Source organism: Saccopteryx bilineata, chromosome 1 (assembly GCF_036850765.1).
Source record: "Saccopteryx bilineata isolate mSacBil1 chromosome 1, mSacBil1_pri_phased_curated, whole genome shotgun sequence".
NCBI classification, from domain to species: Eukaryota; Metazoa; Chordata; class Mammalia; order Chiroptera; family Emballonuridae; genus Saccopteryx; species Saccopteryx bilineata.
The window spans coordinates 133703866-133727797 of NC_089490.1; the positions used below are offsets into that span (position 1 = coordinate 133703866).

Below are 23932 nucleotides of genomic sequence, written 5' to 3' on the forward strand. Positions count from 1 at the left end.
TGTTTCTTAATGAAGTAGTGTGAATAAAGTGGCATGAGCTAACTAAGTCTTTAACTCAGACTTCTGGTGGAGACCTTGTGAGCCCACAAAGGAGAGTCCTCACATGTCGGGGCAGTGGACAGGAGCAGGGAGAGTCAACACCACTGCTGACCAGGGGCCTCGGGGACCTCCTCTACCTCTACTCTGTTCCCAGGACAACAGGCACGTGTTGGTCTGGGCCAAACAAGCTGATTCAGCTCCAGGGTCTACTGGAATGTTTTATTTTCAACCATGCCTAATAGAAGTGAGATGGGGCCATGGCTAAGGCTTCCTCCCCAGGTTGTCTCGAATCCCTTTGACAGTCAACTGGAACCTGAGAGAGGCCGAGGCGAAAGACCTCTCTGGGCTCCCCATCCACGGCTTCTTCAGACCCCACAGGGTCTCTCCAAGTTCACCAGAGCAAGTGGTGCACTTGGAATTTTGGAACCAAGAGCTGAAAATAAGTGTTCACCTGCCTGATCTTTTTGCTGTTTCTCCTGAGAAACATTGTGTAGTGCAGAGTCGGTTGAAGACAGATGTTTCCAAATCCCTTGGACAAACAACATTGCCCGTTCATTCTCTGCAAACAAGAGTGGCAAGTTTTGTGCAGGACACACGCGTATTTTCATCACCCCTCATAAGGACCATGGAAGTAGGTATTATTGTCTTCCCTCTGAAAGCAAGGAACGGGGCTCTGAGAGTCTGAGAGACCCACTGGGCTGGTCGAGTTCCATAGCTACCGGTTCTGTGTTGCACTGTGATGAGCTGTCAGTGGATTGGAGCTGGAGGCTTGGCTATTTTGTTCATTGGAGCTGAGACTGGATAGAGGCTCCTGCGTCAACTTAGTTTTACTGGTGACCATTTCTCTATGAGGTCTCAGACACTGCAACACTGACCTCATATATCCCTATACCTTCCAAGTGACTCTGAGCCCATTTTGGAAAGTCAAACTTCAGATAAAGTTTGATGTCACAGTGACAAATTGTGCCTGTATTCAAATGGTAAAGGTCTGAGCCTTTCCCCCTCTTTTAATCAAAGAGATGAAACCTTTCTCCTCCCCTCCCTGGTCCCATACCTCTAAAAAGGACAAGACTTGTATTATGGAATTTGAATACGGGTCAGAAACATTCTATAGGGGAGAACCCCACCCAGTTTAATACAAGTATTCATTACTGTACAATCATAGTTTTCCCAAATATCACCATTTGCAGAATCTCTAAAACTGAATCAAATAAGTTCTTTACTCCCACTGTATAGAACAAAAGGCAAAGCTGCATAACTTTATTAATCAGTGCATACCAGGCAGGTGTCAGGCTCCCAGTTGTCAATCATTTATTTATTTTTAATGAAACACTATCATTTACAATCTTTACATTAGTTTACATATTATAAAAAGGCAACATACTCCTTTTATATATCCTGCTTGGGGTCTCAGGTTTCCTTTGCCAAAGCTTGTCTTTGGGACAATTTCTTTGGAGCCAGCTACGGGCTTCTGTGAACTGGATGCAGAGAAGGTGGCCACCCAGCTCCCTGGTGCTGGTGTCAGAGGCTTGGGGCAGCACCAGCAATTTGCAGTTTACGTGAACATTGGATATTTGATCCTCAAATGCCCAGGGTACTGAGGGGAAGGAGAGTAAAAATAATCCCTTTATTGAAATTTTAAGCATTTTCCTGAATCTGAAGAACTCTCCAACTCATCAGTCTTTTAGCTTTAAATAAAAGACTACATACAACCTTTCACAATAAAAGGTGGGGAAACATAAAAAATGATTGATTTAGTTAGATAAGTTCTCAAATATTTGTGGTTTTAAATGATAAAGTAACAAAAAGGAGGGATTGAAAACAGACCATTTTAGCAGAAGTAGTTTTAGAAGTGGTAATATTCTAGAGATGCTTGGGGGGGGGGGAAAGCCAAGAATTACTGCATGAGATAACGGCACTTACAAATTCTGACAGGGCAAGGAACTCTAGAAGTAGGATTTTTTATTTTATTTTAATTAAAACAATTTTTTTTTACTTATTGATTTTAGCAAGGGAAGGGGAGAGAGAGACAGGAACATGGGTTGGATCTGCTCCTGTCTTTGCCCTGATTGGGGATAGACCTGGCAACCTCTGTGCTTTGGGAGGGTGCTCTAGCCAGGGCTAGAAGCAGTATTTTTTAAAAAGTTATTGATTTTCAGAGAAAGAGCAAGAGGAAGAGAGAAACTGACTTGTTCCAATTATTGATGCACTCATTGGTTGTTTCTTGTATGTGCCCTAATCGCCTCGGGATCTAATGGGCAACCGTGGCACCTTGGAGTATAGGTCTGATGCTCTACTCAACTGAACTACTGGGACAGGGCCAATTAGTAGTATTTTTTCAATGTGGACCTAGATGCAAATATATTTCCCAGGTTTATAGATTAAAAATCTACATTTTAAACAAGCATCTGGTGATTTTTTTTACTTACACACACAGTGGAACATGTTTGCATAAGAAGCAGTAGATAGTAAATGTTTGTGAGCATTGGAACATGAAAAAATTCTTATGCCTACAGCCAGGACTTACACCAGTGGAGCTATTTTAATGAACGGTGGCTGTATTCTCTTTCCAGCCCAACTCACCACTAGCAGGGAGTTTAAGGAAGCAGACCTTGAACACCAGTTTTCTAAAGCTGTTATTTCCTCTAAGGTAGTGGTTCTCAACCCTGCCCTAACATTGGGATGACATGGGGAGATTTAAAAAAAATACTGATGCCTGGGCACCATTCCCTGCCCTTGGAAATGCTGATTTCATTGGTCTGGGTGTTATCACCTCTTCCCAGGTGATAGGACTGGTCAACCTAGTTTAAGGATTCATTCCCATCCTTTCGAGCTAACTTATTAGATACCACTTTTAACCTCTTGATTTCCCTTTACCTCTGACTAATTATCTTGTAGTGAATAAGTAAAGAAATAGAACTTATTGTATTAAATGAATTGTTATCAGAAAACTTATTAGTTCAGATGCCAAAGAAATGGATGGAGAGGTGGGGGCGAGGAGGAACCAAATAATTTGCAGTTTTTATTGCTTCCAGTCAAAGATGTCTCTGACCCCACAGAGCAAGTTTAAATCAATAGGACCCGTAATGAAAGGAGGCCAGAGGGGACTCGGTGTGTTGTGCCTCAAAGGGGCTTCAGTAAAAATAAGTTCAGGAGTGATTTTAGTTCATTAATATGTGGGTCATAATAAACTAAACACACAATGAACTTTTAAAAGTTTCATTTTTAATTGAAAAAATAAATAACAGCAAACCTGAACAAAAATGCACATTTTCTTAACTGTCCATATTTGAAACCCAAGTAGTTTACAAAATCACGGCAACAAAGCTTCGACAAAGTTTGAATGAACAACTCAGAATATGACTATTAGAGGAGTTTGGGCATAATACATGGAGAGAAGCTCTGGCTGGACTGAGAATCATCCTGAAATAATCAGCCTCAAAGGAAATGTTTGCCTTCTGCAGATTAGTACTGATGGTACCACTCTCAACCCAGTCAAATTTTAAATTTTAAAATCCAACTTGGTCACAGTGCATATAACTAAATGCCTACAGAAACCTAAGTTTCCTTCTCACTCTTTCGTTCACTAAAAAGAAAAGCTAGGGTTGAAAGGATTCTAAAAATCATGTAACCTCAAAAAAAAAAAATTATATATATATATATAAAAGCATTTCTTTTACATAGGAAATTGAGGCCCAAGGACTGAGTACGTATTGACTTACCAAAAAGCACACTATTGTTTTGTGTTGATGGTGGGGTGTTTCTTTCCTTTTCATTACACCTGAGAAGCGAGGAAAGGAAAGCAGGAACAATTGGATGTCGGTGTTTAGTGTGGTCAGGCAAACCCATATCGACCAGGTCTGAGAGGTGGTGAGTGAGCCATACTGCTGTTAAATGTCATTCATCTGCATGCTAAGATTTATGTGCTTAATTATAAGAAGGTATGTCTCAATTTTAAAATAAAAAACACCCCATGATCTGGGGGTACCTAGAGGGGAAGGACTTTTGCAGCTTGGGAAGAGCTCACAGGGTAGATTGTTAACCTCACATCCTGCTTTCACTTTTGTTTTAGGATTTGCAGTGTGACAGCAGGTTTTAAAGGGTCTCCCTGATAGGAGAAAAATAACTATAATTCTGAGCTCTAGGTATGGAGGTGGAGGCCAGACATGGCCCCACAGCCTTATTTATTTAGGGTTTCACTTTCCTTTAGTCACACTTGCATCCCATCCTACAACACACCAGTCTTTGTATACAGGGGCTGTTGCCATTGAAGATGTTGAAGTGCCACAACCCTAGGGTCTAGTAAAGTGTCTGGCATTTAATAACAGCTTAATATAGGTTGAATGAAACAATTCTTGGAAACAAATCTTGAAGCAAGAGGAGCCATTGGGACAGAGAAAGAATAGATTTAAAAAGATCCATAATCCAATATTCATAAAGGTTGTGACAATTTGGGGCTAATTTCAATGACTTTCAATACTCCAGATTTCTTCTCAAGAAACATAAAGACCAGTTCTTATTTATTTATTTGTGTGGCAGAGACAGAGAGAGTCAGAGAGAGACAGATAGAGACAGACAGGAAGGGAGAGAGATGAGAAACATCAATTCTTTGTTGCAGCACCTTAGTTGTTCATTGATTGCTATCTCATATGTGTCTTGACTGGGGGGCTACAGCAGACCGAGTGACCCCTTGCTCAAGCCAGCAACCTTGGGCTCAAGCTGGTAAGTCTTGCTCAAACCAGATGAGCCCGCACTCAAGCTGGCAACCTCAGGGTCTCGAACCTGGGTCCTCCACATCCCAGTCTGATGCTCTATCCACTGCGTCACTGCCTGGTCAGGCCAGTTCTTTCTCCTTTAATCCCCACCCCTTGTCTCTCCTCTATTTAATACAATCAAGGTATTTCTTTTTGGTCTTCCTCTGTGACTTCAGGACACACATTATTCATGACCTTTTGTCAAATACGACTCCTTTTCCCTAATGGTTCCCCAAGAAGATGAACCTTCCAATGTTCCTATAATCTATTATTCACAACATTACCTGGGATCCTTTCTCTTCAGGCAGGGCAGACTCAGTATTCCTATTAATATGGAAGGGGAATCCCAGGGAAAAATATATTAAAAACCAGAAAGTATGTGGCATGTGTGTACCAGGTCACCCCAGTCTCTGATCAAAGACCACACTGCAGGACTCACGATCACCAATCTGGAAGACATGTTTTTTATTGTGCGTCTGTGACCCAGTTTACATACTTCTGTTTTACTGGCAGCATGAAAAGTGGGTGGAGCATACAAACCTCTCCAGCCAGTCTGCTAGGCAATTTCTCAGAAGAGGCTCCAGGCTCCGTTCAAGCCCTGGATGGCCGTTCCCTTCCTTCTCTTTATTGTCTTCATTCTCTTTTTTTTTTTTTTTTTAATGCTGGCCATAGCAAACTTTTAATAATCTTTTTTTTTTTATTTTATTCAATTTTCAGAGGAGAGAGAGAAAGAGAGAGAGAGAGAAAGGGAAAGAGGGAGAGAGAGAGAGAAGCAGGGAGGAGCAGGAAGCATCAACTCCCATATGTGCCTTGACCAGGTAAGCCCAGGGTTTCGAACTGGCGACCTCAGTGTTCCAGGTCGACGCTTTATCCACTGCGCCACCACAGGTCAGGCTGTCTTCATTCTCTTGAGTTCTTTCCACTTAGAATCCTCCTCAGTTATTATCAACACTGTGTCTCTAGTCATAAATAATTATGTCAAAGGCTCCAAAGGATGATATCTAACCTGCATTCTTTCCAAATTATCTACACACACACACACACACACACACACACACACACACACACACCAATAATGCTCCTAGAGTTCCAGACCTTAGTCTGGATTAAGCGAAGAAAAGAAAGTACCAACTGGTGAGTACCTACTAACTTCACATATTTGATCTCATTCAAACCTCACAACAACCTGTGTGGCAAGTATCATCCCCTTTCTGAGAGGTGAGGAAATGAAAACTCAGAAAATTTCAAATAATTTGAGGGAGTCTAAGGACTTGAAATTGCATAGGCTTACTTCCAAAGCTCAGGTTCTCCCATTATGACCCCACAACAGGTTCTCCCGGGGGAGCTACAACTAACTCTACCCTCACCACTTTCAAATACACATAGTCATTTTGTGAGGAACACAGGACACATCTCGGAGGTTTACTTCCCTGACCCTGTCTTGGGGAATTAACATATGTCTTTCCTAAAAGGGGTGGTCAGATAGGCACGCAAACCAAGATGTGGTCAGGCAAACCCAAATTCTCAGGGGCGAAATCTCTCTGCTTTCTGTCTAAGGACAAGGGACTGGGCCACGTATAGAAGAGACCCTGTTGAGCCCCTCATGAGTTGACCTAAGGGACCTATAGTCAACAGATTGTCCAGTGGCCATACACACTTAAGTAGTATAGAACTAGCTGGACCATTTTCATTGTAGATCCAACAACTATGGGTAGGAATTAGTTTGTCAGCCTCACCGCCCAGATCTGAGTGTTATCTGGGTATGGCCTCAGTTAGCAGGCTGGATTATTAGTAAGAATTTGTTGTAGGATTATCTGGTCAATCTCAATTTCCTTATCTACAAAATAAGGGGGTTGGTAGTATGACTTTTATAAATAGTTCATTTTTTTTATTTATTCATTTTTAGAGAGGAGAGAGAGACAGAGAGGGAGAGAGAGGAGAGAGAGACAGAGAGAAAGAGGGGGGAGGAGCTGGAAGCATCAACTCCCATATGTGCAAGCCCAGGGTTTTGAACCAACGACCTCAGCATTTCCAGGTCGACGCTTTATCCACTGCGCCACCACAGGTCAGGACAGGTAGTATGACTTTTAAGGCCCTTCTTGTGCCAAACATCTTTAACTTTATGTGGCTGTTGATGTGTATGTAGATAATAATTTGATCATCTAAATCATGTTAGTACTATAAACACATAATCAAATTAAATCCACAGTCAAGAGGAATAAATAATCAAACGGCAGTGTTGCACTGTATTCTCCAGGGTAGAGTCAGGCTGCAGACAGGAGCTTCCAAGTCATTCACCAGGGGCTGGGAGGGGAACTGCTGAAATCGGGCTTCCAGGTCCCGTATATCCAGTGATCTGAGCTCAGAAGAGGCCACAGGACAAGACACTCTGTGTACAAAAGGAAGAATTTCAGAGGACTCCACAATAGCAAGGAGGCTGCGGCACAGTGAGGGCCACTGGCCAGGAGTGTGAGGGGCTTTTGGGAGGGGCACAGACAGCTTCCCCATTACACAGGTGGGTGTAGGTGGGGGAAAGACAAGAGCTCGGGGCTCACGGGAGTCCATGGTCTTTCAATAATGGCAGCCATTCACACTTGAAAGCAGCCAGTCATCATTAAAAAGATGTTCTTTTCCTCAAAGAAGACATAGTAGACATTAGAAAGTCATGATTATTTCCGCTACCAAAGTACTTGATATCAGTCTCTCCCAGTATGTTATGTCCACATGAGAAAAATAAGCTTCAAGCACAACTTTTCAGAAGTAAAGCAAGAAATCCATCCAAGGAGTGGGTTACTGGGTTGCTGGGTAACCACCACCACAGAAGAACTTATTTGGGCTTTGGCAGGTCCGTGGCTCTGTGCTGGAGGCTGAAATTTAATGGCAAGGGAGCATTCTCCTTACATGGCCAATTTTGGAATCCCATACGGACTAAAGATGTCACGTGGTCTCAGGCACTGATCAAATAGAAGGCGGGAAAGAATGAAACCAGTTCCCAGTTGATGAATCCCACCTCAGAGCAGGGAAGGCGGGCAACAGGGCCTGCTCCAGTGAGTACACTGCCTCCTGGAGGCTGGTTCTCTGGCGTCAGCTGTCCAAGGCGCTCCGAGTTTCAGAGAGGACAAATCCTTACTGGGAGCTGGGCTCAGAAGAAGGGACTCCAGATTTCCGAGCTTTGGGAGGGGGTGGGGGTGGGCCTTTGGCTTCTCTTCGCACAGGCAGTAGGGGAGCAACCTGATGGAGCAGACAAATGGAAGTGGAAGTAAGTCTGAGCTTTCTTCCCAACTCTGCTTAGTTTTCAGATAGTCTGAGTTTACCACACAGCCTTTGCCAAGGAGAAAGGGAAGGGAGACTGATTCATCCTCCCTGTTCTTCTTGAGTTAATCCGATCCACACCAGCACCACTAGATCCCCAGTAGTTGGATACTTGGCATGCACAGAGTGGCCACTCAATAAATATTTGCTACATAAATGTCGAAACCCGCCAGAGGCTATTCCAGAATGACTGTCACTCCCTCAGAAGTAAACTCTCCAAATATGACGCAGAACTCACTTATCAAACCTGGTACAGAGAGAAGCTCCACCATCAGTTCCATGAGGAGGCCTACCTGCGTATTGTGCCTTCTTGCTGAAAGCTGCCCTAACTTACGGTTTCAGGAATGAACCAAGAATTGGATAGAGTGACACATCCGACTGGAAAATCTGCCTACGAAAAAACCTAGGAAACCCAAGTCTGTACTTCCACAAGTTCAAGCATCCTTCCCTACCTCGGCGGAGTTCCTCTGGCCACTCTCATAGAGCTTGCTTTTGGGGGGAGGTGGCGGTGGTACAGCAGCAGCCATCAGTCCATCTGTCTGCAAAGATGGGGAACCTAGAAATGATACAAAAGAGAAGAAGGCAGAAAGTTTATTCATCAAGGAATCACCTGGAACTTCTGGTTGCCATGGTAACACCCGAAACAATCTGGCCAATCAAATTGTTAAACTCATACTGGTTTCTGTGGATAGACCAAAGACCTCTTACCCCTTGTGAAAAATGTAACGCACTTCACTCACCAGCAGGCTTCAAGAGAAGCTCCGAAGTAAAAATTCCATTTTTTTTCCCTGGGTTTTTACTAGTGTGTCCGTAAAATCATGGTGCACTTTTGACCCGTCACAGAAAAGCAACAAAAGATGATAGAAATGTGAAATCTGCACCAAATAAAAGGAAAACTCTCCCAGTTTCATACCTATTCAGTGCAGTTTGATGTGGGCTCACGCACAGATTTTTTAGGGCTCTTTAGGTAGCTGTCCCGTATAGCCTCTACAGACTCGTCACTGACTGATGACTACCAGAACGGGGTTTCTCCACCAAACTGCTGGTTTCCTTCAACTGCTTATCCCACCGAGTAATGTTATTCCTATGTGGTGGTGCTTCGTTATAAATGCGCTGATATTCACGTTGCACTTTGGTCACGGATTAGAATTTAGCGAGCCACAGAACAAACTGAACTTTCCTCTGTACCGCCCACATCTCAACTGGCATGGCCGTGGGCTGCTCCACTGTATACACCAGGGGTCCCCAAACTACGGCCCACGGGCTGCATATGGCCCCCTGAGGCCATTTATCTGTCCACTACCGCACTTCCGGAAGGGGCACCTCTTTCATTGGTGGTCAGTGAGAGGAGCATGGTTCCCATTGAAATACTGGTCAGTTTGTTAATTTAAATTTACTTGTTCTTTATTTTAAATATTATATTTGTTCCCATTTTGTATTTTTACTTTAAAATAAGATATGTGCAGTGTGCATAGGGATTTGTTCCTAGTTTATTTTATAGTCTGGCCCTCCCATGGTCTGAGGGACAGTGAACTGGCCCCCTGTGTAAAAAGTTTGGGGACCCCTGGTATATATACATGGTGTTATGTCATCATCTGCACATGCACACATGCTGCCACATCATCCTACAGAAACTGGGAGGGTTTTCCTTTTATTTGGTGCAGATTTCACATTTCTATTGTCTTTTGTTGCTTTCCTGTGACTGGTCAAAAGTGCACCATGACTTTATGGACACACTGTGTTAAGCTGAAGATGCGAACATTTCCTAGGACTTTGGATATTACTCTGTTCTCTGACATTTCCCAAGTGCTTAAAAAAAAATCTGTCATGTAATAGGTGGTCTCTAAATACTGGTTGAATTTAACTGTCTCTGTTTTATCATTGAAAGGCTGTGACGCTCACTTCTGGCCAGAAATCTCACCTGATTATTTCTAACTCTTGATTGACTACTGTCTCCCAGCCTCATAAACATACTCTCGTTCCCTAGTAAAATGAATATAAGGGGTTTATATGAAGGAGAACTTACTTAGGGTCCTGGTAGCTTTAGGGGTGAGTGGAGGCGGGCTCAAGGGCATTGACGAAGGAGGTAAAGAACCATGAAATGGCGTCAGTCGACTGTCCAACAACTGGAGACTCTTTGGCCTTTGTGCCTTTCTGGTTGGGCTCTGGTTTGAGGGTTGGGGAAACAGGAAAATGTTTTCATGGTGAGGACACCTGAGCTCATCAACGTGCAAACACCAACCTCATCTGCTGAGTAGAACTTGCTGATGGTTCCAGGAGCCATTGGCAAGCTCACCATTATCATGTGCTGGGCACCCTGGCAAAGATATGAGCAGGTGATCCTGAACCACAGATTCCTTTCTGGCCGACTATAGACTTGATTTTGACCACAGCTGTATTGTGTCATTCAGGTTGGAAATGAGCCCACCCAGATTCTCAGGGAGAGCCAGTCTTGCCACACTTAAAACTTGATGTGGCTTATGAAAGAAAAAGTACCTTTTATTTTTTTTAAGTTAAAAGAAGAGAAATGACAATGCCTGGACTGACTCATGGAACATGGTAGCAAGAACCACAACTGCAAGCATCAACCCACATGTTTACAGTATGGGTATAAGATCTTGTGCCATTACGGATCCAGACTCAGATTCTCAGGGCATATTCATGGTCTGAGCTCTGACACTACCATGGCTGTGGTTCTGAGAAAGCAAAGACCGGGCTTCTGTCTGATGCCTCAGAGCTATGGAGTGAATGCTGATGTGCCTGCTATAGGGAACACATTGCAAAACCTCTGGAATATTTTTTTTTCTCATTATATATATATTTTTTACCATCAGATCAGGTTCTGGCACTCTATCTGCAATGATCTGGGACTTGCTCAGGTTCCATTCTTTTCTCTTGAACTTGCTGATCCGGTTCTCACTGTCCTCCTTGAGGGGCAGATCTTCAACTCTGGCACCGGATGAGGCCCTGAGCTCCAGAAGTGGCTCCAGGACTGACCTATCAGCCAAGAACACAAATGACTCACAAACTACTGGTTGCTGGACAATCAAAATTGACTCCCAAAAGACCAAGGTGATGACTCCTCAAGCTGTGACTTCCCTCTCAGGTCCTGAATCTGAATTTCGAGCTGCCAGTTGAACATCTCAGAGTATACATGTACAGAGATGAGACAATCAGAGTACAGGAAGAAAATATTAGTGAATATTCATTTTATCTCTGGAAAGTGAAGGTCTCATTAAACTCACAGGCAAAGACAGAATCCTTAAGTAAAAAGGAACGGCCAGAAAAACAGCACAGACCCTGGAGCCAGGCAGCTGTGTTCAAATCTTACCTACACTTACTTGTTGGATGACCTTGGGCAGATAACCCTGTTTTATCTCAGTCTCATATCTGTAAAATGGGGACAATAATAGAAACTACCTTATGACATTATTACAAAATGCTTAGAGCTGCTTAGTAGGTAAGAGTATTCCTTAAGTGGTTTTTGTTGTAAATGATCTGATGTCATCATTTCTTATGGCTGAGTCCTTAAGTGGTTTTTAACAGATGAAAAATTTCAAGCACAGTAGTAAAAGTTGATTCAAGAATTGTAATTAGATCCTATATAGAAAGTGGAAGAGTTCATGAGAAATAGGAGGGTCTCAAGATTATCTCTCCACCAGTTATTTCTTACTTACAGAGGGAAGAAGTAAACTACACAGAAAAGAAAATGGACGAAACCTTAACCATATGATCCATTAACATCACCACGAAGAGAATAAAGGACTAATGGGCTTCTGGACATACCGGAAAAGAGCACGTCCCACAAAACACTATCATCCGAATCCTAAGGACAAGGAAACATCACACAAACCCCAAATGAAGAGGAATTCCATGAAGTAAATGGCTCATAATCTTCAAAAATGACAATATTATGAAAGACAAGGAAAGGCTAAGAACACTACGTCAGAATCAAGAATAGAGAGACATGGTTAAATAGCATACAATGATCCTGACTGGATTCTGTACCTGAAATTGCTATAAAAGAGACTATTGGGACAACTGATAAAAATGAAATATGGGTTGTAGCTTAAAGTTTTCTGTCAACATCAACTTTCCAAAATTTATAAGCTATACTGTAGTACGTGGTCACATAAGACAATCTGTCTGTTCTTGTAGCATAAGGTATATAACCTAAGCTCAAATGGCATTGTGGAGCAAAGACGAGGGGAGCGCTAGAGAGAGAAGGAACAAATGTGTCAAAATGTAATAAAAACGGGGGTTTAAAAAAAGATATATTTTTATGATGGGTATTGCTTAGAGCTTCAGAATATTCAGTAAGACCTAAATTGACTTAAAATTGGTAGGTTTTGTTCCATAAAAATAAAAAGTTTGAAGGGATGAGTAGGTAAGTTTGAAGGGATGAGTAGGTAAAGCATAGAGGACAGTGAAATTGTTCTATACTGGTGACTACGAGTCAGCATACTTTTTTGTTTTTTTTCTGAAGTGAGAAGCAGGGAGGCAGCCAGACACACTCCCACATGCACCCGACCAGGATTCACCCAGCAAGCCCACTAAGGGGCGATGATCTGCTCATCTGGGGCATTGCTCCACTGCAAGCAGAGCCATTCCAGTGCCTGAGGCAGAGGCCACAGAGCCATCCTCAGTGCCTGGGCCAACTTTGCTCCAATGGAGCCTTGGCTGCGGGAGAGGAAGAGAGAGACAGAGAGGAAGGAGAGGGGGCGGGGTGGAGAAGCAGATGGGTGCTTCTCCTGTGTGCCCTGGCCGGGAATCGAACCCAGGATATCTACATGCTGGGTTGATGCTCTACCACTGAGCCAACCAGCCAGGTCCGCAAGTCAGCATACTTTTATCAGAACTCAGAATGTACAACACCAAGAATGAACCATAATGTAACTATGGACTTCGGATGATAATGATGTGTAAATATCGGTTCCTCAATTGTAACAGATGTACCACTCTGGAATTTCATATCATGGGATTACATTAAGTATTCACAAAATAAATATGTTAAAAACTAATTTTTTAAAATATTTTTATTTATTTATTTTTAGATTTTATTTATTCATTTTAGAGAGAGGAGATAGAGAGAGAGAGAGAGAGAGAGAAAGAGAGAGAGAAGGGAGGGAGGAGCAGAAAGCATCAACTCCCCATATGTGCCTTGACCAGGAAAGCTCGGGGTTTCGAACCGGCGACCTCAGTGTTCCAGGTCAATGCTTTTACCCACTGCGCCACCGCAGGTCAGGCTGCTAAAAACTATTTTTGAAAATTAAAATGACTCTCTCCTCTCTTTAAAATCAATAAATAAAATATTTCAAAAACAACAAGTCTGACCTGTGGTTGCACAGTGACTGGAGCATCAACATGGAATGCTGAGGTCGCTAGTTTGAAACTTCAGGCTTGCCTGGTCAAGGCACATGTGAGAACCAACTATTGGAAGTTGATGCTTCCTGCTCCTCCCTCACCCCCTCTCCCTCCCCTTCCCTCTCCTCTCTCTAAAATCAATAAATAAAATATTTTTTAAAAAATAGAAAATTAAAATGAAATAAATCAAGCAATGACTACAAGTTATTATTAAAAAATAATCAGAATGTCATGGGGTGGACGATAGAGTGTGAAAGGGTTATGGGTGATATTTTTTTCTCCATTTTTCATACTGTTGTTATCATTATATAAATGATGGTATTTGTCATGAAGGGACAATAAGGATGACCCAAAGGCTAATAACTCATGAAGTCTGACCTATTTCTCTTTTGAGGATACTGTCTCTACATTGACCAAGTCTCATTTTGACACCAGAGGCAATTATTATTTTATTTTTTTTAGAGACAAAGAGAGAGAGAGTCAGAGAGAGGGATAGCTAGGGATAGACAGACAGAAATGGAGAGAGATGAGAAGCATCAATCATTAGTTTTTCGTTGCGACACCTTAGTTGTTCATTGATTGCTTTCTCATATGTGCCTTGACCATGGGCCTTCGGCAGACCGAGTAACTCCTTGCTCGAGCCAGCGACCTTGGGCTCAAGCTGGTGAGCTTTTGCTCAAACCAGATGAACCCGCGCTCAAGCTGGCGACCTCGGGGTCTCGAACCTGGGTCCTCCACATCCCAGCCCAACGCTCTACCCACTGCGCCACCGCCTGGTCAGGCCAGAGGCAATTATTAGAGAGGAGTTACCCCACCTTTCCTGACAAGTCAAAATGAAACCCTTACCCATCAGATCCGGGTCTTGAGGAAGTATTATCGGATGAGTTAGAGGAGGTGGAGATCACGGAGGATGTCACCGAGGTGATGGACAGCCTGCGCAGTGTGGACGACATGATGTAAGGGAGCACAATGGACCCCTTGCGGCTCTGCTTCCTCTCAGTCATGTTGGGTGGCTGGAGAACACAGGGACCTTCCCGGTTAGCTGGCCTGGAATTCAGCCCGTATGAACAAGTGCAGACCCCTGTCTGTTTATGGCAGGTGCCTGTTCACGTTGCCTGGCATCGCGTTCTGATTGGTTGGCTCTTGCGCTACCTCAGTTGTTAAATAACAGAATACTTATGTTCTTACTTATAGACACAACTTAGGTTAAACCTACCTTGTTTCTAAGACTTGAGGAAAAGTCACCAAAATGTGCTGTCAGAGATAAATAACTAATATGTTTACCTACCCACGAAACAGCAAAATCCTCTGCTGGCTTTTCAGGCATTTAAGAAAAGGGAATACTGGCCTAATAGAAACATTTCAGATTGAAACGTTTCAGACCTGACACTCAACTTGCTGAATCTTAGGAGGTAGGGGAATGCTGATCTACCTCCATGAGAAACGTCTCCAGTAGGATCATTGAGTCCTACATGCCACCACTTCCAATTTACATGCAAATGTTGACCTGGGTCTGTTAAAAACAAACTCATGATGTGGAAGTCAGAGGTTTTGCCAGCTAGGACTTATGCAAAAGACAAACATTCCTAGAAGAAAACTCTTCACTGGTGGTAGATTAGGAGGTACATTTTTAGGAATTCATGATTGAACACTGATATGATGGGAAGAGATGGTCAAAAAGATGCTCTGGAGAAAGGCGATGGAGATGTGGGAACAGAAAAGCAGAGTGCAGGAAGAGAGATTCAGAGCTTTGATTCGAGGGAAAAAGTTGAAAATCAGGAGTTCAGGAACAAAGCCGTTGAATAGAATAGGGTGAAGTCATATTATGGAGAGCAGATAACTAAAGCTGGGACCCAGCATACAGTCAACTGTTGAACAGACAAGGTTAGCACATGCATCCCTCCACCTGCCTTCTCAGGAGGAAAATAAAAAAATCGTAACTGTGAGAAAGAACTGTGTTAGAACGATCAAAAGTGATGAAATCAGTTACCTGCATTGTAAAATGTTCTTCACATTTCTTCCTCCCCCTTCAAAGGTGTGAAGAGTATAAACTTATCATTAAAATGCAAAATATTAGTAAAAACTCTAGAATTGGGCTAGACAGAGGAAGAACCAGTGTGTGTGAGGGGGAGCACCCCATCTTCTAACAGAACTGTCTGCGTGTGGGCCCTGGGCCAGCAGCATTGCACTGCCTGGGAGTGTGTCAGGATTGTAAATTCTTGGTCCCCAGTCCAGAATTAGTGGGTCAGAAACCCTGTGGATTTGGCCCAGCACTCTGTGTTTTCACAAACCGTCCAGACGGCTGTGAGGGTCATTCAAGTTGGGGCAGCTCTCTTTGGCATGAGGCTGGTTGAAGGTTATCAACAGCAGACCATGCCCAGTATTTCCATGCCCTACCTATGCTATTTTGACTCATTTGGTATCTGAAAAACTGGCCGGTATCATAAAAGGTCATAGAGACTAGAAAAAGCTTACAGGCTACTTAAGGCGAAGCCTACCAGTGTGATAATCCCGTAGAGTCTTTCCACTTTCTCCTTGAGCTCCCGGAAGCAGGAGGACAGGCGGTCATGCAGTGGCTTGAGCTGTTCCGTCAGCTTCTCCCCATGGATGCGGATGCCCTCTGTCAGCAGAGGCATCTGGGGGAGGGCGGGGGAGACACAGTGTGGTTTAGAGAGAGGGAGAACTCAGACTGGGGCTGGGGAAAGATGGGGCATGGGGATGGACAGGTGAATAGGGGGGCACAGCACATATCAAATGAAAAAGCTACTTGTCAGGACAGTGCTTGGGAGCTGGACACCATGGGTCACAGAGCAGAGATATGTGCACACCCAGGACACAGCAGCCTTAAGCTGGGACAGGCTGCTGGACAACGTGAACTCATCTGAGCCCGGGGCATTTCTGTGCACAGGCAACCTATCGGTTTGAGCCTTAGATGGAGTGGACGGCTGCATTTTCTCCCACTGGTCACTGCCATAGTAAGAAAAAGAAACTCTGAGGCAAGCATCTCTTAGCTGTAACACAGGTAGGAAACCAACTGGGGGACTTGCCCTCATCTCTAAAAAGGCCCCTCTCCCCTGGCTGGTTCACTCAGTGGTAGAACATCAGCCCGACATGTGGATGTCCTGGGTTTGATTCCCGGTCAGGGCACACAGAAGTGATCATCTGCTTCTTCATCCCTCCCACTCCTCTCTCTCTTCCCCTCCCGCAGCCATGGCTCAATAGGTTCGAGCTCGTGGACCTTGGTGCTGAGGCTGGCTCCATGGAGCCTCTGCCTCAGTGCTAAAACTAGCTTGGTTGTGAGCATGGCCCCAGATGGGCAGAGCATCAGCCCTAGACAGGGTTGCTAGGTGGATCCCAGTTGGACATGTGGGAGTCTGTCTCACTATCTCCCCTCCTCTCACTTGGAAAAAGAAGAAAATAATAAAAATTAAAAAAGCTCCTCTCAACACCTTACAGTCTAATGGATGCTGTTCCTAGGTCACTTTGTCGAACAATCAAATTGATAGGTTGTAATTCTATGGTGTGTGTGCGTGTTTTTTTTTTTTTTTAAAGAAAAGTAACTCTAATAGCTTGTAGATTTGAGCCCTGGAGAATCTCAGACGCATACCGCACCACCCCTGTGAGGCAGCGGGAGCTGTCCAGCCATACTCCCCCCCCCCCCCCGGGGCACACCTGCAACGCTATCAACCTCTTCAGCAGCTCAACCTTCTCCTGGTCTTCAGGATGCTTCTGCAAGTACTTTTCTGTAAAAAAAGCCTAAGAGCAGAGCATAGGGGATGTGAATGATAAATACATACTTCACTGTGCGTTTGGCCCTAAAGGAACGGGAGGGAGGCCCCGGGAGGGTAAAACACATCTTTTATTCTATGTGATAAGCCCACAATGACTAAGTAACAGCATAGCCCTTATCCATAGCGAACAGTTCAAACAGGTTGATGCTAGTTTGGTCTTTCCGGAATCATGTAGTTCCTATGAAGAGTACATTCTTGATAACTACACACACATGAACATGCACACACGAATCAAAAAATAATCAGCAGCATAGCAGAGCTTCATTCCTTAAGATAACTTCCCCAAAGAAGAAAAAAATGACCAAATGACAATATCAAAAAGTTATTCATTAGCTTAAGTATATGAATATTATAAAGAAAAGAGCAAAAAGTTAATAGGCTGGAGATATGGCTGATACTTCTGCCCTACAACATGCTATAGATTATATCACAGTTTTTCTTATATTAAGTGAAGATTAATATCTGCACTTTCTTACTAATCACCTATATAGAAGACTATTTTGAGAACAACACAAAAAATACATTTAAGAATGTTTTGAAAATATTAAATGCAGATTGCATTTATTATATGCCAAGACCACATCTCCTATAACATCACCAATAAACATTCACGGTCCCCATGGTTAAGGTTCTATAACAGGGAAATAAAACTGAAACTGTAAATATAGGTGTTACATAGGAGATCGTTTTAAAGACAGAATTCATTAGTAAAGAAAACAGGATTCTGTAGAGAATTCTTCCAATGGGAGTTCAAAGTGGGAGTTATATATAGCGTGTCCGTAAAGTCATGGTGCACTTTTGACCGGTCACAGGAAAGCAACAAAAGACAATAGAAATGTGAAATCTGCACCAAATAAAAGGAAAACCTCCCAGTTTCTGTAGGATGATGTGGCAGCATGTACGCATGTGCAGATGATGATATAACACCGTGTATACAGAGGAGCAGCCCATGGCCATGGCAGTCGAGATGTGGACGGTAGAGAGGAAAGGTCAGTGTGTTCTGTGGCTCGCTAAATTCTAATCCGTGACCAAAGTGCAATGTGAATATCGGCGCATTTATAATGAAGCGCCACCACATAGGAATAACATTACTCAGTAGGATAAGCAGTTGAAGGAAACCAGTAGTTTGGTGGAGAAACCCCGTTCTGGTAGGCCATCAGTCAGTGACGAGTCTGTAGAGGCTATATGGGATAGTTACCTAAGGAGCCCTAAAAAAATCTGTGCGTGAGCCCACATCAAACTGCACTGAATAGGTATGAAACTGGGAGAGTTTTCCTTTTATTTGGTGGATTTCACATTTCTATCGTCTTTTGTTGTTTTCCTGTGACTAGTCAAAAGTGCACCATGACTTTACGGACACACTGTATTTCCTCCTTGTTTCCTAAATTTCATTTCAGAAAGTGCTTTCAAAGACAAACCTATGTGATTCAAGGGTCAACTGTCCACTTAACCGAGCTTACTGAATGCATCACCTTCATTTTCGATGGCGCCATACCTAAGCCCTGTGTGATGGACTCACAGGGCGGAGAACTCTCTTCCTACTTTCCCAGAGGAACACATACGGCACTTAGTTGAACTAACTTAACTGTGGGCTGAGACAGCATTTGCCCACACAACCTCTGGCCCATCAGGTCAGGCGGGGTTCCTAGAGGCCAGTCCTAAACCAAGTATGCTCTGCCCCTCCCACATGTCTCTTCACTTCCAGAGCATCCTCAGTTGGGGGGCCCACCTGCATACTTCCCACCTCTCTGGGTCAAGGGGTGGGAGAGAACAGCAGGGGGGTCACGCAGGCATGGCCTATCTGACTGATGTTTCAGGGACTCTTTCCCAGGAAATAGCTCACCCCAGTGTGGGCTATTGAGGGTCTTCAGGAGCTGTGAGATTGGGCACAAGTTTTTCATTAATTTCATATGCCCATTCATAAAAAAGGTTGGGGGGTTGAAAATCTCTCGGAAAAGTAGTAAGAAACGAATTTACCAGCTGCACAACGCCACAAAGAGAGTCATGGGGACATCAGAACTTTGAGTCCAATGGGGTCCCCGGGCTGCCTACCTTCTCATAGTTGGAGTAACCCCCCATGACAGCTGGGTCCACGATGCCACTGAGCAGCATGGAGAGAGGGTGCACAGACAGGGACCGGTCCCAGGCGTGCTGCTGGACACAGTTGCTAATCCTCTCGTTGGTGAGTTCCATGGTTTCGATGGCATTCTCCAGAGGGCTGACCTCTTCCTGTGACAGACAGCATGTGAGTGGAAGGCTCTGTGGCTTCCACAGCAAAGACTGGGAAAGCCCAAGTATTCCCCTTAAAAGGCATAAAGTTCTTACCAAGCTACAGAAGAATGAATTTTGCTGACTCATGTTTCTTAGGGCACCAGACTTATTTTAAATGGTATCAATAAGTTGCAAAATAAGCAAAATTTCCTTAGAAAGCATAAGGATGGTTTAAAAAAAATAGAGATATAGTAATGACCATTTCTTGGGGCAAAGCATCTGTAGGAATTTTAAAAAGAAAATATTGGAGCTACAATAATGATTGTTTCTTAGGGAAAAAGCTTCCTCTAAAAGCTTGTGAAATTCAATGACAATAGAGGAACAGGGTATCTGATCCAAGACACCTCTGCGCCACCGAGAGTGTCCACTGGTGAGAGGTTTGATGCTTCTTCCATGAGAAAAGATAAATGATTTGGAAGCCAGACATTCAGGCCATACATAAGTCACCTTAGTATGGGTTCTGTGACTAACAGAAGTCAGAAATAATAGCATGCGTTAGAATAGTCAGGTTGAATTTTGGGTAGAAATGAAATAAGATGCAATATGGACTCAGAAAGAGCATCTCTTTTGGGAATGTCTTCAAAACCAGATTTCAAGATAAACTTTGTCCTTCCTCATTTTACCCATTATCATGCACAATTGCCTCCTAATCTAGACTTAATTCTATAACTCTGTCCAAAAGTCATATCCATCCTTGAAGAATAATTTACACTAGATGTATGGGACATGTCAAACTTCAGTTGCGATTTGTTCAAGACCTATTTCTTGAATGCTTATTTGCGCCAAGTACTGTGTTAAACATCGCAGTTACAAAAGCAATTAAGACATATTTTATGGCTGGGAGGAGTTTACAGTTTCTGGAGGGTCTCAAGACAAGTGAACATGGTAAGTAACTTATTAGGAATAAGTGCAGGAGGCAATGGGCACAGAAAAAGAGCAGCAAAGCCAGCCAGGCAGTTTCACAGACAGCTTCCTGCAGAAGCTGGTAACTAACCTAAGCCTTAAATGGAGTAAGTTAGGTTGAGAAGTGGGAAGAGGGCATTTTGGGTTAGAGGAAATGACCCAGTTTCACAGAGAGCTAGAATAGCTTGGACTGGGCAGTTTAGTTCCAGTAGATTCCATAGCAGATGTGGGGGAGAGAGGAGTCACAGAGACCCTGTACTAATGTGCTAAGGAGTGTGGGCTTCACACTCTAGGCACTGGGGAGCCAAGAAAAGGTTTTAAGTGTGAAGATTACTCGTATCGGTTTCTCACTATGGAATTCACACTCTGAGGCACAGAAGAAAATGGACCTCGGATGGTCTAGGCAGGGTGGGGCAATGGACACGCTCTTTCAATGGCATCAACCTAGAGATGAAGGAGGGACGAGAAATGGTACATGGTACAGGGCTGGAAATAAAGGCACCAGATGCAGTAAACATTAACCACAGGCAGCCCTGGGGACTGGTGATGATGCAAGAGTCCAGGAGGAGTGCTGATGTGATGAGCTGCAAATAAAGGGAGAGGAAAAGTTCCAAGGGAGAGGAATGTGATTGACAGGAAGCACGAAAGAGACATTCCCAAAATGTGTTTGGGTGCTGGCAGGATCACAGAAGAGACCTCTTCTGTAGTCACAAAGGAATCATTCACTGTGTGCAACCTTCAGGGCTGGTGTTGTAACATCAGTTTTACAAAGACGTTCTATCAGACAAGCATGTCTTTTATTTCTCTCTCTTGGAAAACGAAGCCAGCCAGAGGAGGCTGGCCAAGCTAGCGAGACCTGCAGGGGCATGAAAAAAGGACCTTATTCTATCTGGAGACAGAAAGATTTTTCTGAGTTCTCGTTTCAAATGACTCACTGTTGAAATCTGTCTAACTTCAAACCACTTGAGAATCCCGGGAAAGGTATACGCAGTCTTATACGTGGTCCTTTCAATCCACATGGTCTGGTGGGAGGAGGGAAGAGAGGAAATGTTGGTTAGTTCCCAGGCTTTTTCAAAGAGCAAAACTCCCTGGTTCAGTTAAATGAGATTGTTCTCATATGCCCCCTTAGAGAATGACCTGTGTTATCTCTTAAAAAAATGAAAGAACTCTTCTAGATGTTACAAGCTGAAAGGGCCATCTCCTTGGGCCCTTTTACCCTACAGATGGGAAATTTCTGAGGTCTAGAAAGGTATGGTCTAAATGTTGTGTCTAAATTTCTGAGGCCTAGAAACACAATGGTCTAAATGTTGTGTCCCCCTGCCCCTGAATTCCTATGTTGAGACCCTAATCCCCAATATGATGGTGACAGGAAGTGGGACCTTTGGGAGGTGATTAGGACATGATGGTGGAGCCCTCATGAATAGGATCAGTGCCTTTTTATAAAAGAGACCTGGAGGGCTCCCCGATGCTTTCTCCCTGTGAGGACACATTGCCCAGTTTCTGGACTCCTTGGTCTAGAGCAGGGTTCTCAAACTCAACTCAGCATGTGGGCCGCAGAGCAAGATCACAGCCGTTCGGCGGGCCGCACTAGGTCTACAAAAGGCAACTGTTACGCAACACTTTTCAGTGTCACAAAACGACCAGAAACTGTAGTTCACATCACAACTGCTGTTAACTAAGCTAATATCTAGCTAGGATGCTAGAGAAATGAAAAATACAAGTAGGCCCCTAGGCTTACTTAATTTTATCCAAAATATTTTGAACTTCATGGATTAGTCTGCGGGCCGCACAAAATTGTTCGGCGGGCCGAGTTTGAGACCCCTGGTCTAGAGTTTTCCACTGAGATCACAGCCTGCTAGCAGTCTTGGTAATAAGCATGGGCCACCATTCATTATTTCCACTGTATAAGCTGCTTAGATGGAAGGCCACATTCTGGGTGTCACTTTTATCTTGTTCTAGAAGCTCAAATGGGTAGACTTACTGCAAACTCATTGTCTGGGTCCTTTTCTCCTTTCCGGAATGGCCGGGAATACTGGAACCTCTGTACCTCATTGGCCCTGTAGTAGCTGCGGAAAGATGCAGCCTCAGTGGTGTCTCTCAGGAAAAGTGCTCCCTGCCTGGCCTGTGGTGGCGCAGTGGATAAAGCATCGACCTGGAATGCTGAGGTTGCCATTTCGAAACCCTGTGCTTGCTTGGTCAAGACACATATGTGAGTTGATGCTTCCTGCTCCTACCCCTCTTCTCTCTTTTTTTTTGTCTCTCTCTTGCCCCTCTCTAAAATGAATAAATAATAAAGAAAAGAAAAAGAAAAAGCACTCCCTAATCTGATGGCAGCAAACCCGGCACACCTCTCATGCAAACCAAGCCAGCCAGTAACGCTCCACACACAGGCTGGTGTGGGCACACAATTTTATTTTACTGGACATCTTAATTTTATTATTCATGAATCGATGTCACAGCTCATAACTAAAAAAGGTATTTTTTTATGTGCCTGTTTGTAATCTCATCTGCCTAGTTTTATAACAGTTCTATCAATCCGACTAGAATATTACCTTCTCAGAAGTCAGACCTTCAGTCACTGGGGAACCTGCCAGGCAAGGTAAAGTAAGCCACCAGGGAAACTCTGGACAGAAATAAGAGGTAGGGGATCCAAACCCTAAGAGTGAAATTCCTGAGTTCCTTCTGTCAGCTTAAAAAACAAAGTCCCCAAATCATTTTGAGTTACCAAGGTCATATCTTATACTGACAGTGAACAGTCACAATGGTCTAAATGTTGTGTCCCCCTGCCCCTGAATTCCTATGTTGAGACCCTAATCCCCAATATGATGGTGACAGGAAGTGGGACCTTTGGGAGGTGATTAGGACATGATGGTGGAGCCCTCATGAATGGAATCAGTGCCTTTTTATAAAAGAGACCTGGAGGGCTCCCCGATGCTTCCTCCCTGTGAGGACACACTGCGATGATCTGTGAACCAGGAAGAAGGCTCTCACCAGACACAAATGTGCCAGCACCTCAACCTTGGACTTCCAGCTTCCAGAACTGCGAGAAATCAACCTCTTTCATTTATCTGCGCCCCGCCTATGGCGACCTGCTGCAGTGGCCTGAAGAGATAGGCACAACACAAGGTCCTCCAAACTGAAGCGAACCGAAGACAACGGTTCGATGGACTTCTAGACAAAGGGTGTGAGGGAGATGGGTGTTTTAAAAAGAAACAAGAAAACATGCTTACTTTAAGATCTGCTCCGGAACCGGCTTGTCCTTGTAGCTGGGCGGCAGGCTCATCACCGGCTTGACAGTGAAGCACTGCACGTCTGCGGCGTCGTTAAGGAAGGATAGGGACCGGCCACTAGGCCGTCCCAGGCAGAAAGCCCACCTGTCCCTCTTGCTTCACCAGTGGAAGTGGCCTGCTCTGGCCATTCCTGTTTATTCAATGCCAGGGCTGCACTAAAGATGCACTAAAGAGGGCTCCCTTCTTTATTACCTAAACACCTTCAGTC

The 23932-nt window shown here is 43.9% G+C and overlaps 1 protein-coding gene across 2 annotated transcripts in view; it reads right to left on the reverse strand.

The window, feature by feature from the left end:
* Positions 1-7014: 7014 nt before the first annotated feature.
* The window catches only part of DOCK5 (dedicator of cytokinesis 5), a 215146-nt gene continuing 198228 nt past the window's right edge, over positions 7015-23932 (reverse strand). For both annotated transcript variants that reach the window (XM_066267244.1, XM_066267235.1), the window contains 11 exons: positions 23665-23746; positions 22416-22500; positions 21370-21456; positions 19313-19489; positions 17142-17225; positions 15968-16105; positions 14316-14482; positions 10934-11102; positions 10132-10270; positions 8558-8661; positions 7015-8024 (listed from right to left, as the gene is read on the reverse strand). In XM_066267244.1, coding sequence (XP_066123341.1) covers positions 7920-8024; positions 8558-8661; positions 10132-10270; positions 10934-11102; positions 14316-14482; positions 15968-16105; positions 17142-17225; positions 19313-19489; positions 21370-21456; positions 22416-22500; positions 23665-23746 — 1337 coding nt within the window. In that variant the 3' untranslated portion in view covers positions 7015-7919. The remainder of the gene's footprint in view (positions 8025-8557; positions 8662-10131; positions 10271-10933; positions 11103-14315; positions 14483-15967; positions 16106-17141; positions 17226-19312; positions 19490-21369; positions 21457-22415; positions 22501-23664; positions 23747-23932) is intronic.